Raw genomic sequence first — 16,221 nt, forward strand, 5'->3', positions numbered from 1 at the left:
ATCAAACACGCGTCTTCTCTTTGGCAAGGAAAAATTTTACCATTTAACTATATCCGTATTTTTTTTTGTCTTAATATTGACACATAGTACCTGGATTCTATTTATGAATAGCGATGCTAGATATTCTTTTCAGGACCATTCCTATTATATTCCTATTACCTATTTAATATATTCCTATTATATTTAATTAATAGATTACATATAATACATTTAGATTTATATAATACATTTAATTTATGTAATATATTTATATATTTATATGATTTACATATTTAATTTTTTATTTGAATAGAATTCAAATTTATATTCATTGAGAATTTATTAAAAATGTAATTTATAATTTTTTAGAATTCATTATTCTAAATTAGAATTTAGAATGATAATTTAGAATGATTTTCTAATAATATAACTTGTAAATTTCTTTTAAACAAAGCCAATATGAATACATATATGAATGAGTCTTGATTTTTCACTAGAAAATAAAAAAGAATGCCATAACACATATTGTTTAAAAATATTTACATCCATATAAAAGAAAATAACAAATTACAGTTGACAATGATTGTATTAAAATGGTAAGAATATAACAAAACCAAGATGCAAGATTAAAAGGTTTCAACCATAATGTAAAAAATAGACAAACTAAAAACAAACTTAAGAAATAGATAAGTCTTTTAAAAAACTTATTTTAATTGGGTTTTAGAATCAATTGACTTGAAAGAGAAGCTAACCTAAAAGCTATATTGCAACTTCTAAATAGATACAAAACATAATAGTTATAAGCACACATAGGAATCCATATATATTTCATCATAAGTCCAAACAATATAAATGGGGTAATAATATCAATATTGTAATTAAACGACATAGAAAGGGGAAATAACAAATAATAACATGCCCAAACTAGATATTTAGCAATTCTAACAATGAGAGGTTTAAGACATTTTAAGTTTAATATTTTAATTAGTAGAAAGTTCTAAACTTTCTAATATAACTTATAAGTGTGAACATTGACACATATATGTCTAAAACTAGATATTATGGTTGAGGTTTAAACTTAACTAACTTAAAGAGACCTACCCTAAAAGATAGAATGCGATTTTTTAAGACTGCATAGAAACACTACAAACACAAACAAAATATTAGAAAGCATTCATAAACTTATTAATGATGGTGAACAATATAGAATAAATAACATGAAGGATGCTATAACGTAGCAATAATAAAAAAAGAAGATACAACCCAATGGTGGTGAATTTAAACAAAGTATTTCATAAATCTCACGTAGCAAAGAAGAAATTAGTTAGATTGAGCTTTAATTGTTTGATTGTTTGCTTACTTATTTTTACTACTTTATTATGCATGTTTATATACTACGCATGCATAAGTACATCAGGTATGAATTAATGCTTTCATGTATTTTTATTTTTTGAATAAACTTAATTCTAGGTTAAGTGTGGAATAGTAATTTGTCTTATGACTTTCAGTCGGAGTTCAGATTCATGAGAAATCTAACTATAAGCCGAGCATTTACTTAATAATAACAATTACACTGTGCCCTAACTATTTTTTGTAAATCCCCACACCACCTTTATGAAAAGAGGTTATTAGACATATCATAGACTCTTTTAAAACTAGTTATTGAGCTTACCCCTCATGTCATAACCTAGAACCTACCTTTAGGGTATAGACTTCTTAATAATTCATTTTGCAATATTTTGCAATAGTTCAAACTTGATTAAAATCCTAAACTTTACAGGGTTGTTTTTTTTTTTAAGCTAAAACTATGATTTCCATGACTTTTTCTAAGTATGGGGAAAGATCCATGATGATGCATCTAGTTGAAGGGGATTTTCTCTAAGTACTGAATTACTATACATAACCAAAATACATTAACTCATAGATAATATAAAGAAGCTTATGACAGTCTTATGATATGTGGATGAGACTTTGTTTGACAGAAAGTAAGGGAGAATTGCCCACCTAATAAGGATCTTAGTTTAGATTTCTACAGGCAAGGCCTTAATGGATTTATGGAATCCATGTTATATGTGTCACCTTTGATGATATTGACATAACCCCTACCATCAAAGAGTATGCCCAGATTCTTAACTTCCCATATAACCCTTATAAAGTATATTTTAGACAAAGAATTAAGAACACAACTACCAAGATTGTAAAATTATTGCATCTATAAAATTTGATCAATACAAGATGTTTAATAGAGAATTTAAGTGGAAGTTAATGATGAATAAAATAAAGGTAAATAAAGATAAGGGAATACTAAGTAGTTGCTTTAACCACCTTCGAGTTAGTTTCGTTTCCTTTAGAAGTTATTAGGATCATCAATATTGAAGCTGCCAACGCCTTAGTTGAATATGAATGACAAAGAATAACCCCACCTCAGCTTTCTTGGCTGAAACTCTTTTATCCCCAAACCATTGTAAATTGCATGGAAAGGGAGCAATGTGGTGTTGTGTTCTATATTATATATGGATAGTCAACCATTTAGAGACACCAAGAAAAGTTTTCAATAATTTCTGGTTGTTCAACATAAGACCTTTCATGATGATTTTAAGTGAGGAATGGAACAACTTAAATTAAAAGTCATGGTTAAAAAATTACCAAGCATTTTATCAGAGTAATTTTAGGTGGAAAAGCCCTTTGGGTAAGCAATTTATCTTATCTTTTGAGTTGTGGTGATATAGAATGGGTCCCATTGATTGGTTTAACTAGTTACATCAGCTACTCACCCTTATTAGTAGCTAGGAAATTTAGAGGCATTTAGTACCTATCAAGGACATAAGGACTAGCTAAGTATAATAGTTTGTTCAAAGATGCCAATCACATTATCAGATGTGATTGGACGTAGCTTATTTTATTCTACAGAGAGGAACAACAAAAATAATCCTCAACCAACCCTAATTACTTAGTATGGAGGAATGATGAATTATTTGGGTGCTTAGAAACATTAGAATGCAAAGCCAAACATCAGTCAGGAAGATCCTCTACCATAGAACCCATAAAAAAAGGGGTAAATAATGAAGAAGAATTGCTATAGGAGTTAGATAAGCTGAGGATTGAGTTGAAAAATAGTAAGAGTCAACAAAAATTCTTAGAAAACCAACTTTTAAAAAGAAAAGGATGAAGGCCTTTCTAAACCAATAGTTGAGACAAAAGGTTGAGTAGATAGTTGAATTAATACAGGATTTGAAATGAGGAAAGAACCACTAAAAGATGGATAAGCAGTCTAAGGAAATTGTGCATGGAATCTAAGGATAATAGAAAGAAAGAATGATCAAGTATGATGATCTAGTGAACAAACATGTAATGCTGGAAAAAGAGTTGGTGACTCTGAAAAAGGCTTGTGAAGGTAGGAGACGTGCTGGCAAGGAATCAATAACTTCTTTAAAAAAAGAGAAGGATCACAACAAAATGAGACTAGAAGTTGCAAAAAAAATAAAATTAACCAATCTCATTATTGAAAAAACAAAAAAGCTTAAGAGCTCAATACAAGGCTGAGATGATGATGAAAGAAGCAAAAAGGGCAGGGAATACTAGAATATAGTAAATGCTTTGAAAGATTAGGTCTCTACAATCTAGTATGAGCAAGTTGATTTGGATAAAGCAAAGGTTATCAAAAATAGCCTAAATCAGAGAAAAAAGTAAAAACATTTCTTGGGCATTTTAATTACGTAGATCGATTCATATCTTAGCTAACAGTAATATGCAAGGCAATTTTCCATTTACTCTAAATAAAAAAATATGAGAATATGGAACAATAATCACAGGAAACCTTTGCTGTAAGAAACTACCAAGCTTCGCCTATGAATGTCTACCATAGTTAAAATGTTGACCAACAAAAATGATATTAAAGATATTCAAATTTCATAACCAGGGCTTCTTTTTTATCTGATGGATATTATACTACGATATAAGCACCCATACTAGAGGATATAGACCAAATTTTCCAGTATTTTTTATTTGGTAATCCTTGTTCTATAAACCTTAGAAAAAAAGAAAAGCAAATTTTTATTTCTAATTAAATGAGTCTAGATAATAACTGCTACAGATATATAAATATATTGATTGGATCATTCTGGTGTTGTGTGGTCAAACGAAAGGTTTTTTTGATTCCATAGGAACAATCCTTTTAACACGATGTTGAATTTAGTAAAAGATGTTGTTTGTTTAAATTAATTTTAACTTGTTATTGTGTGAAATACATGTGTATTGTGGTTTAGTATAAATTGGTTGATTGATCCATTGCAAAATAAAAAAAGAGGAGTATGAAATGGACATGAATCAATAGGAAACTACGAATACTAAAAGCTTAAACCGTTTTATCTCATGTGTTGCAGTATAAATTTAAAAATAGCATGGTATTATTCTGTAGAATTCTATCAAATTCAACATCTTTCTTCATGCGAGGATGTTTATTTTGTTGTCTCTTCATGCTTTGGTGGAGGGACAAAATAGAAAAGGTTTGGTCTCGGGGCAGAGCCAAGAATTTTTCCTATTCTGGACTATGATATCAATGCATATAAATTATTTTTTAAAATCAATCATTCACTCATATATATAAATTTATCAAGTTAACAATAAAGTTTTAATTGCATTTAAGATGTAAAGAGATTTTTGCTGCAAAGCTCAACAAAGTAAATCAGCAATCCCTATTATTTTATGCATCAAATAAAAGATGAATATAAATTCAAAAGATTTCATCACAATCAAACAACCACTAGCTTCTCCACATATAGAGCTAAAAGATCCTTCTTGAACCATACTTTTAAATATAGTAATAGTTACATCATAAATATCTACTAAGTTGTAAATAAAATCAAAATGAGAGCTCAATGAGTAGTTCTATTTCGATGTAAATTACATATTTGATTAACCTTTTTACCAGCCTCACGTTCTTTAGTAGCTACCATATGTGTAATTTCTATAACTTGAGCATAATGTGACTCGATATGATGTTTTGAAAAAGCACTAATTAGATTGATAATGATTGTTATTTTTGAAAAAAATAGCTAAATAGAAATTTCATTTCCAGCTACTGCAAATAATGTTAATTGTAGTCCGTGAGCAAAGCAATGTATATAATATATATAAGAACAATCTCTTATAAATAAAATGAGTTATTAAGTTTTTATAATTTTTTTAATAAATGTGTCTATTTTTGTTTCAAGGTATTATCACTAGTGCTTGACTATAGAGACTCTGTACGGTAAGTTAACATGTAAACTTTTGTAAAAATAACAAAAAGTACTTTATTATGTTTTTTTTTATTGCTAAAACACACATAATTTATTTTGTTTGATTGTTTAGTACCTTGTGTTTTGCCAGAAAATATGAATCATATTATATTAGAAATGTTTTCTTTTTGGAATAGCTTCTATTCTTTATATTTGTTATTTTGTAATTGTGTACTCTAATTTTAATAAGTTAAATATTTTATACGTGAAAATAAGAGAAATAAATCTAACACATTAAAGCAAAAAAAAATTGACTGAATTCTTGGAATACAAAAACCACTAATAGTTATTACATTTAACCAAAAATCTAACACAAGAAGCAAGATCCATATTCCATGCTTTGTTAATTGCCCACCTCACCCTTGGCCTGGTCAGAGCATCAAGATCTGCCTGCAAAACAAAAACTACTAGATAGCAGACAAGAGCAAGCTTCATGGCAGGTCAAATCCCCCAACGTGTCATGAACTGCAAATTATAGCAGACAAGAGCAAGCTTCATGGTAGGTCAAATCCCCCAACGTGTCATGAACTGCAAATTAATGAAAGCTTTTAAATTAATGATTGAATTGTGGATGACCATTATTTGAATTTGTTGAACAGAGGGAAAATTATCTTACTGTGGATGATTAGGGTTGTGTCAAAATCAAGCTGGTGACCTGGCAGTATGAAAGTGAAAACTATTAAGTATAGGCTTGACTCTTTTCCATCATGAACATAAATTCTTGTTTCTGTCCGTCAAAATGGATGCACACCATACCCAAAAGTGTACAGCTTCCTAGTTTCCCTCAATGCACGGCACAGTCAAGCTTTCTAGGCATGACATCCTAACGAGGCTGTACAATTAATGTAACAATGTTCCCTTCTCCGATAAATGACTCACAGCATGCATGACTCCTTGCACGCCATCCACCAAGGCTACCGACGTTCTGATGAGCTATGCAAATGGCATGCAGGGAGCCAGGCACACAGGGATCTAACACAGGCACATATTTTAGTCTGAACTGATACATGAAGCTTTTTGGAGATCAAACGGAGCTCAATTAGTTCCTGTTAGACAAGAAAAACAGTGCATTTGTATTAATATATCTAAGCATTATATGCTGCAACTTCAAAAGTTCAAACCAGAATAGATATGTTAAATTTCATAAATATTGTTCACCACCTTGAAATAATGAGGCATGAAAGTGCCTGCTGTTTGGAAGCACCATGACACAAGGAGCAAAAGCATTGCAACAGGAAAGCATGGATAAATAGATCCCTTCTTGCCAAAATGGGACAATCAAGTTGGTTTCTAAGGGATTGTCCACACCATACCTCCCTTTCTTCATTGTTTAAAACCAACTAGCTGTTGAGAAGGATTTTTGGCAAACAGAGAAAAAAACTACAGAGAAACACTTTACCTGAAAGGCTCTTTCTTTCTATATTTTGTCTGTAAATATGGTGAAGGCTACAGAGATATGCGTGTGAGCCTAAAAGTGTATCATAGAAGATTTAAGGAGATAGAAAGGGAAATACACGAGGTTGGCAATTGGCAATTTTTCCTCTCTCTCTGTGACTTATCCTCTGGATTAGAACAGAATGGTCTTCGAATAATTCATTGTCAAGTTGATAGAAAGGCTGCCATGTTCAATCAGTTCTCGAAAATGCTTCACTGGAATAAAAGGTCCCATGAGTGGGGGCGTTGGCACCACCTTCGTGTTTGAACAGGCCTTGTGATCTAAATGGCTGAGATTCTTCTCTCTCTTCCATCTGCAGCCAGGTGCTCCGCACCAGCATCCTCCTCTCTTTTCCAAAAACCTAGCTTTTACTACTGTCTGTAATCTCTCACAAAGCTATTCCATTTGTCCATTATAATCATAAGGGTTCAGTTTCTTCTTTTCCTTTTGAACTCTTGCATGTTTCACAAATGCTTGACCATACTCTAAGCAGATGGAGTCAAACTCCAGTTCTGAATATCTGGTATCAACAACGTTTAGCTCAAGCTTATGAGATCATCACTCCTCAGCATAATCATAGAAACTTTTCTGCAAAAAAAAGATGGATCCCCACAGTGTGCTTCAGGACAATAAAGGGAATTCGATCCTCTCCAATAAACTTTAGCCCACGAAAACATCCAATGAGCACATAGATCCAGCCATGACAATGACAAATTGCATCCAGAAAGCTACTGATAGTATGCATTATTATCTGACTAGGTGCACATATAATAATAGTGCGTTTATTAATCAATCTCTTTTCAGATACACGTGTTAATCGATTTCTTATCAATGCATTCGTTAAGAATGCCCTGGAGAAAACATTGAGACTGAATAAGACAAAATTAAGAGATAGAGAAAGAGAAGCTGTGTCTGAAAGCTAATACGGTGCGGACTTGACAATATTTTATCTCTTGCTGTCAGGATTACCACAATCCACTGTCGAATTCCTTTTGCATCAGCTTGTTAAACGTTTCAGACCTTACACAGTCTGTTCCTGGTCATATTGATAGATACGTTGTCTGGTTGCATAAGCTCGTTTGCGTGGATAATTAATCAACAAATAGTGATGGTTTAAATTCAAGAATTCTCATCGCTAGCGATTTGCAATATTCTTTATCACTGAAACAGGAAGGACCATCAATCTAAATCTAGATTCCCAAGCATTTATACAAGCATGGGGACCACCAAAGGATTATTAAACGTAGGGTGGTTGATTGGAACATTGACTAGGACTGCGTTGGCAAACTTTTCGTTTTTGTGGTTCGTGTAATTTTTGGGCTTGGAATTTGAGTTTCAGCGGATTCATATGAATTTGTCCTAGTCTATTACATCAAGGCATTGTTGTCCAGTGTTCAGATGGGCAAATTTTTTGTTTTTAACTTCCTTGGAGATCAAAACATGTAGAATGGTATACAAATGGAATTCCCCATCACATCTATAAATGAACACAAAGATAACAAAGAGAAAATGGGAAGGGGGGTATTGAAACAACGTGATGTACAAAAATGCTCAAGACATGTATACAGTAGCCGTATAGCAGCACTCAGTGCTGAAGGTGAGGTAATGGTACCTCTTTCGTCATATCAATTTCAATCGACATCTAAGGATCCTGTCTGTAGACTACAAGAGCAATCCATCCTTCACAATTTGCTCTAGAAAGGTTGCCACATCCGACATAGTAGGTCGCTCGTTAGGATTTTCTCTGACAGCCAATTCTGCTATCTCGGCAACTTTAAGTAGGGACTCCACATTTCTTGGAAAAGTGACATATCTATCAATTATGGCAGCTGCTTTGCCCTGTTTAATTAATGGCACAGCCCACTCAACAATATTTGGTGGAGTGTAATCTCTATCATAAGTTTTTCTTCCGCTAAGAATCTCTAGCAGTACAATTCCAAAGTTGTATACATCACTTTTCATATCTCCACAAATATCCTTCTCATTTGCTGAAAGAAGCCCAAAATCTGCGATTCGTGCTCCCCAGTCAGAATCCAAAAGGATGTTAGAAGTCTGGACATTATGATGGACAATTGGCGGTTCCGCTTCCATGTGAAGGTACTCAAGTCCCTTGGCAGCCTGCATTGAAATCTTCAACCTAAGGCTCCAATTCAGAGGAGAAAGCCCACCATGGAGGTGATCATGAAGCGTGCCATGGGGCATATACTCGTAGACAAGCAGCCTTTCCCCCATTTCTAAGCAGTAACCTAACAAGTTCACAATATTGCAATGCCGAACGTTGCAGAGGACCTCTAATTCCATGTCAAAATTCCTGCTATTAGAGTGAATTATCGTGGCAGCGTTTGCCCTCTTGACTGCAACCTGTCTCCCATCAGCTAAAACTGCTTTATAAACAAAACCATAGCTTCCTCGACCAAGCTCGTTGAACTCTCTGAATCCATTGGTGACATCTTTAAGCTCTGATAGTCGGAAAACTTGAGCCTTCCCAGGACAAGGAGTGATGGATTGAGGAAGGTAAGAATCATAAGCAACGTCAGCTTCGAGCTCTGGTTTGCCAATACAAGAATGAAACTGATTCTTTGTTCTTTCTTCGTTTCGGCTGGCGAATAAACATGGAAGAACACACCAGCTAACTAATATCAACAAGAAACCCAAAGCAGAAGAACCAATTATGACTGCTAATCTGCGCAAGTTGTGCCATTGCTTCTCATTATATGATTTCAACCCACAAACTTCCCAACAAGAATTGTTCTGGCAAAGAGAGCAAGCTGTGCATACTCTATCGGCATTCTCAGTACAAGGACTAGATAAGAAAAAACCTTCAGAACAATTTGACCCACATGGAGAACAAATCTTTAAGTCCTTTCTAACACACAAGCTTGTCAAGTCCGGTTCATTTAGAATGCTTGCATTGAAAACAAACTCTCCTTCACCGCAAGAACGAGGACTACATAGCCCTGGGCTGCACAACTCCAAAGGAGGACTGTAATCAGGTGGCAAAGTCCCGTTAGCAAACCAGCAATCAATAACCAAATCATCTTCCCTTATCCCACATGTCGTGAAATCAGACGAAGCAATCGCCATAAACCCAGAACCACCCTTTGGAATTAAAGATGAATTGAAACTTCCCCAACACTCGACTGCATGATTATCCTCCCTAATCCCACAGAAATGGTTAGTTCCAGCAGTGAGTGACACAAAACGGGTCCCAACGGGAGGGGTTGAATATGAATTAGTACTGTTGCCCCAACATTTGACATCATTAGACCCCTCCAAAATCCCACAAACGGAATCCCTCCCTGAAGCTAAAACCATGTAATTCTCGGAGAAATTCGAAACGCCGAACCTATCTTTGTTCGGTCCCCAACAAACAACCCCTCTTCCTCTAACCCCACCACAACTAAACTCTTCACCAGAAACAACCTTATCAAACACAAGATTACTAATAGATTGGCCATAAAAGACACCAGTGCCCTGTACAGAAGTTAAACTGTTATTAGCACCGTTGATAATATTCCAACAATCAATCGTGCCGGAATCATGATCAGAGTAATAAGATCCTCTAATAGCACACACATGATTCTTTCCTGCTGCAATATGAGAATAAGCTGTGTTCCTATAAACTGAAGGAACAAGATTTGGACCTGAATAAACTGAGCTCCAACAGAATACTTGTGAGTTATTAGCTAAGATTCCGCAAAGAAATCCTTCGCCGCCTGATAGAGCTGCTATGGGACCAATATTACTAAAATAAGCAGATGTAGAAGCTGAGGATGATGATGGTGGCAAAGTGTTATTCTTTATCCAACAAATAACATCTTGCTTGCCACTAGCGTCGATGGCGCAGAAGAAGGCATGGTCTCCAAATGCGGCAGAGATGGGGCCCATGGATCCAAACCCAGATGCAGAAATACAAGAGAGGAGGAGAAAGAGGCCGACGAAGCAAGATTGTAACTGCATAGTTTAAAGGAAGTAAAGCAGAGGATTTGGAGTACCAGGAATTTCATGAACCGAAATGATTGGAGGTTGCTTGCTAATTGAGATTTTAGCTGCTGCTGCTGGAGTTAGAGCTATAATTTTGATGATGATATTGTATTGTTGTAGATAATTAGAAGGGACGGGGAAAGAAACGCGGGTGTCGTCGCCATTTTTACAGTTTTGTTTGTTGGGAGACCAGACCGTTGTTACTTGAAAAACGTAACGAAATCCAAACTAGTCGTTGGAGTGGTCAATTTTAACAATTTAGCACCTGCCTTAGTATCTAGATTATTGACTCACGTGATGCCTGGAGGTCTGAGAAAAATCTTATTGAACACTAAAAAAAAAGGTTTAGGCGCCGCTAACGTGTTCCCTAAAAAAAGATTTTGACTAACAATTCAAAATTAAGTATATATTAGACAATATTTAAAAAAAATTAAAGTATGATATAATACTTTTATTTAATAATAAGATGCGAATATATTAAATTAATTATATCAATCTAGTTTGACTAGCAAAATTTACAAAAATAATCTTTTAAAAAAATATATTTGAAAGCTTAATACCTAATTAACTTAATAACTTAATGTTAACTACCAAAATTGATAGAAATTAATAGTTAATAAAAAATCAAGTAAACTTAAGTAATTCAACTAAAATTATGATGTAAGTCATGCAAGTAGTCATATTTAATAAAAAATTTATTTTATTGAAAGCTTAATACCTAATTAACTTAATGTTAACTATCAAAATTGATAGAAATTAGTAGTTAATAAAAAAATAAAGTAAATTTAAGTAATTCAACTAAAATTATGATGTAAGTCATGCAAGTAGTCAGATTTAATAAATTTTTTATTTTAAATATTGTTTTCTCATTTAATTATATAATAATAAAGTTTATAAAAAAACTTTATATGAAATATTTTTTTTAAATAAAAAAATCAAAACAAGCATGTGTGACTAAGATGGAAAAGGTAGATTATTGTTAATAAAAAAGTAAAATTGTTTTCTTAAAAAAAAATAAGGGGGGGAATGCATATATATTTTTTCCCTAAAAATATAATTTTTAAATCATTTCAATTCAATAAAAATCCACAAACCCAAAATCAAACTTTGTTAAATTTTTTTTCTGCTTGATTTAGATTTATTTATTTTTATGCAATATTGAGCTCTAAAAAACTACTATCAAACTTCTCTTATTGTATGGAACATATGGACATCAATAACAACTATTTGATAAGAATGATATTTTTTTTACTACACTAAAATTCAACTATGCTCTCTTTCTCCTTTCATAAATCAAGAATTGAAAAATAATACAAATAAAATTTTATACCAAGTTTGATATTTCAAATAAGTAAGCAACCCAAAAGGTATATTGTTGGAAAATGGATGACTAAATGGAATTTTTTGCACCAACTTTGAATCCATCATCCATTTCAACACTTTTTTTATATCCTCTTTCTTATAATTTTTTCTCTGGTCAACAAAAGAGAAGCAATGGGCCATCAATTTTGTAATTTAAGGACTTAATTATTGAAAATAAAATAAAATTAAGGATCAAAATAAGAAAATATATTCCAATCTACAGAGTAAGAAAGTGTACAATATAAAATTAATAGTATTTTTACTGGTGTTTTGTTAATAAATGAATAATAATAAAAGTAATCAAAATGAGACTTATGTTTACTTCGGACATAAAATATTAATCCAACTTCATCCAATCTAAAATCAAAAGGGTAGTCCATAACATGCATCAGTGTAAGGAAAATGTATTATAAAATTAAGAGTTGGTGTGTAAGTATATGTGCTTGTGCATGTGTATAAACATAAAGGATAGTTGGTAAGCTTATGAATTTTTATATTACTGTTAACGAGGAGAAATGGTTAACACGAATTTTTTTTTTAAAAAAAAAACCTATCTAATAGATAGCTCAATCTATCATTTGATAAGTTTTCAACATGGTTATTTATTTTAACAGGTATATTATATCCAGTTTTTCATTAAGTTTTTCTATCTATATTCACCAAATTATATATTTGTCTTTTAATATTACCCTTTTTATATAAGGATGTAATTGAAAATTTTCTTAAAATTGTTCAAGATATTTGATGAAATAAATTTTTTTAAAATTGTTCAACCATTAAGATTTTAATTTTTTCTCAAAAAAATAAAATTATGTTCTTGTGTAGTTTAAGGACATTTTGAGAATGAAAACAAATATAATTATTGTGCTAAACAATTCAAATTAAACAAAGAGAAAATATAAACATAAAAGAGCAAGAAAAGGCTAAGGATTCATAGATATTCTATTCTGAAGTTCTTATTTTAATATAAATAAAAAGAAATTATATATAGACTAAACTAAAAATGTTATTTTATTTTTAATAAATAAAATAAAATAAATATATTTTTTAACAGTTATATCAATTTAATTTTTTTAAATATATGTTAGAGTATTGGATATTGTATAGAGATGTATTCCCAATTATATAAATGTAGGTTCGAATAATTTACCCAAAAAATAATTAGTCTCTCACCGTTGAAACATTGAGTACTTAAAGAAATGGAGACAATATACGCGTAGCACGAAGTCCTAGTGGCATTTTTAGGAAAACACCTTATTAAAAAAAAAAAAAAACCCCTTAAAGGGAACGGATGCAGTTAACCTTGTGCATGAGACGCTGTCGTAAATTATAAACTTGTTGTAAATCCTTTGTTATTTAACATGTAGATAACTACGTGCCCCACTTGTCCGTCCCTTTCTGTATTTGTCACGCATCCTATTATTTAATGCTCCCACTGTTTATTTTCCTTCACATAGCAAAGATTTCAACTCAGATATAACATCCTACCAAACGTGAATTAATATATTGGAATGCTCTCATATTCTATTTTATATTTTTAAAAACTATAATGCTTGTGTGTTCACATGACCATCATGCTTTCCGAAACACGTATAAAGTTCTACAGAACTATATACCCCGTAATGTTTCTCTCCACAACTGTGCAGATGATGCTAAACCAGCGATCATTCCACGTGATTGCCTTGTCAGCTGTCTGGACTCTTCCTCTCAATGGCATTTCAAGGGGCTAGGGGAGTGAGGAAATCAAGGTCACCAGATGCGTTTCTTTTGTCAGGATGGTGGCCTGGGGCCCATTAGCTTGGAGGTACTAATTTTGCATGTGGTCTGTCTTGGAGGTACTAATTCATGGAAATGTCCTTTCCATTCTCATTTTGGTTTCGTAAATGAAAAATATTAGTATAACTATACCCTACGCATATTGCTTTTTAGCGTTAAAGAAAAAATCATTAATGGATTACTAACATGTTTTTGTTGCAATAAAGAAACTGAAAAGTAATCTTTAGGGGGGGAATTCAAGTAAGGAACTAATAAGTCAAATTATACGTTCCGAGGGTTGCCATTATAACTAATGTTATGTGTTTCCATTTCAATGTTAAACCCAGTGTGTAAGAGAAAACTCTAGAATATTAAGAATGAAAAAGTTATTATATATATTGCATTTTGTTTCTACACAATGGATGCAAATTGAATGATATAACACATTCTCATATTTTTTAGAGACTCTCTTTCTCTCTCTCTTTTTTTTTTGTTATTTAACATGATTAAATGATTGATTTTTTTCTTCAAGTACATGAGTGTCAAAGTAATAAATAACTTACAAGACCGAAGTCGAACAACAAGAAGATTAATTGTATAAATTATAGATAACAATAATATAATAACAACAATAACAACAATAATAGTAGCAATAACAACAACAACAACAACAACAACAACAATAAAGGAAATGAATTGAAAGGCATAAACAAGATATTAATGAAAACAAAACTTAAGCATTACAGAAAATACAAAGAGAGAATGCAAGAGCATGATCTTGATCTGAAAACCAAGATGCCTAAATATATGGTAAATATCTCCTTTTATTAGCCAAAATTTAGAACTATTGATTTGATAAATAATTGATGGGTGGGTGGCCATATTTTGACTTGATGACAATCTTTATCTTCTTGTCTGAATAAAACATCATTAATAATGTCAGAATTGAAACCAGTTATGCTCATGAAAGCTCTAGAAAATTGTCTCAGCTTTCAGGATTAAAAAAATAAGGTCATTTGGACTTCTAGAACTCAAGTTATGGGCTGAACACTGAACAATATTTGGGCTACAGGATAAATTCAGACTTCTTTGTTGTTGTTATAATTTGGACTTGAAAATAGCCTTTTTAAATCTTGGACTCCCCATGAAAGTTGTAGGCATTTATCTTGTCCATCCATATAAAATGGACCTAATTTGAGATCTACAGCTCTAGATAAGACCTAATTACCGAACAGTGTTTTAGTTTAGACTGTACCGGCATCTCTTTTCTAAGTTTGGCCCTCTATTTGTCCTTTCAATTTCAGTATTTAAACTTATCAATCAATTCTTTTATTTATATGATAGGCCTGTATTTAAAATGAACAGTTACCATAAATTAAAGGTGTCTTATATTAATAGATATGTTATTATAAAACATGCTTTAGTTAAGGAGTTAATGATACTTTAAGTGCAAAATGATGATATAAAACATTGATAAAAATACACTTTTAAGTACTAATCACACTCCCCTAACCAACTGATTACTAGTCCTAGTAATCAAAGCGTTAAAATAGAAAAATAATTTGTGAATTCCACAAAGCAAGGTATTTATCATTCAAGTTTCATTAATCTATCCAGATAAACAAACTCTCATTAAATTTATATATCTGCTCAATACCTCTTAAATAAGATAATAATAAACCTTCTTTTTGTGCTTAATAAATCAACACATAGTTATGGGGCTTTACTTGGAAGAAAACAAAATTTTTGTTCTAATGTTTAAGGTTAACTTTCTTAGATTGGAATTATTATTTTTTTTATAACTTCCTTGGGATGAGATTATTATTATTATTATTATTTTAATATATATACATATAACTTAAAACATGATGTATCTTTAACCCGTAACGAGCTTTCGACTAATGACTCCGTAACTAGGTGGTCTTAGAGCATTAGGTATTGAGACAACCCTACAAGTTTAGTAACTCGAGTTGCTGATATAGATACATAGATAGTGCAATGTTTGATTCCTTTAAGCTTTTCTTCTCAATCCATGTAACAAGTGTTGGGCTAATAGCTTCTAAGTCAGTTGGCTTTAGGGCATTAAATATTAAAACACTCCTTTGGGTTTAATTGCTTAGGTTATGGAGGTTACGAAACCAAACTTATCTACGTTTTTATTATTATTATTATTATTTTTGCTCTTGTTTTTTGTTTTTTTATTTTTTGTAAATTATGTACTATCCATTTTCCTTAGTTGTTACCTTTAATAAAAGAACATAAATAATGTAATAATTCAATGTGCAACCCACAATCATATGTTAAAGTGTGTGTGTGTGTGAAAATTAAGGTTTAAGAATACATGTTAAATGAGTATATGAGCAGAATTAAGTGATAACAATGCGAGAGTTTGTAAACCTGAATATTTCAAGAAGTATTATGATAGAT

The 16,221-nt window shown here is 32.0% G+C and overlaps 1 protein-coding gene across 1 annotated transcript; it reads right to left on the reverse strand.

The window, feature by feature from the left end:
• Nucleotides 1-8,199: 8,199 nt before the first annotated feature.
• On the reverse strand, nucleotides 8,200-10,828 carry LOC105132139 (serine/threonine-protein kinase-like protein CCR1). Its single transcript, XM_011035467.1, has one exon. It carries the CDS (start codon nucleotides 10,651-10,653, stop codon nucleotides 8,356-8,358), a length of 2,298 nt encoding a protein of 765 aa, XP_011033769.1. The 5' UTR covers nucleotides 10,654-10,828; the 3' UTR covers nucleotides 8,200-8,355.
• Between the last annotated feature and the right edge of the window lie 5,393 nt (nucleotides 10,829-16,221).

This window comes from Populus euphratica, unplaced genomic scaffold (assembly GCF_000495115.2).
Source record: "Populus euphratica unplaced genomic scaffold, PopEup_1.0 scaffold26.1, whole genome shotgun sequence".
NCBI lineage: Eukaryota > Viridiplantae > Streptophyta > Magnoliopsida > Malpighiales > Salicaceae > Populus > Populus euphratica.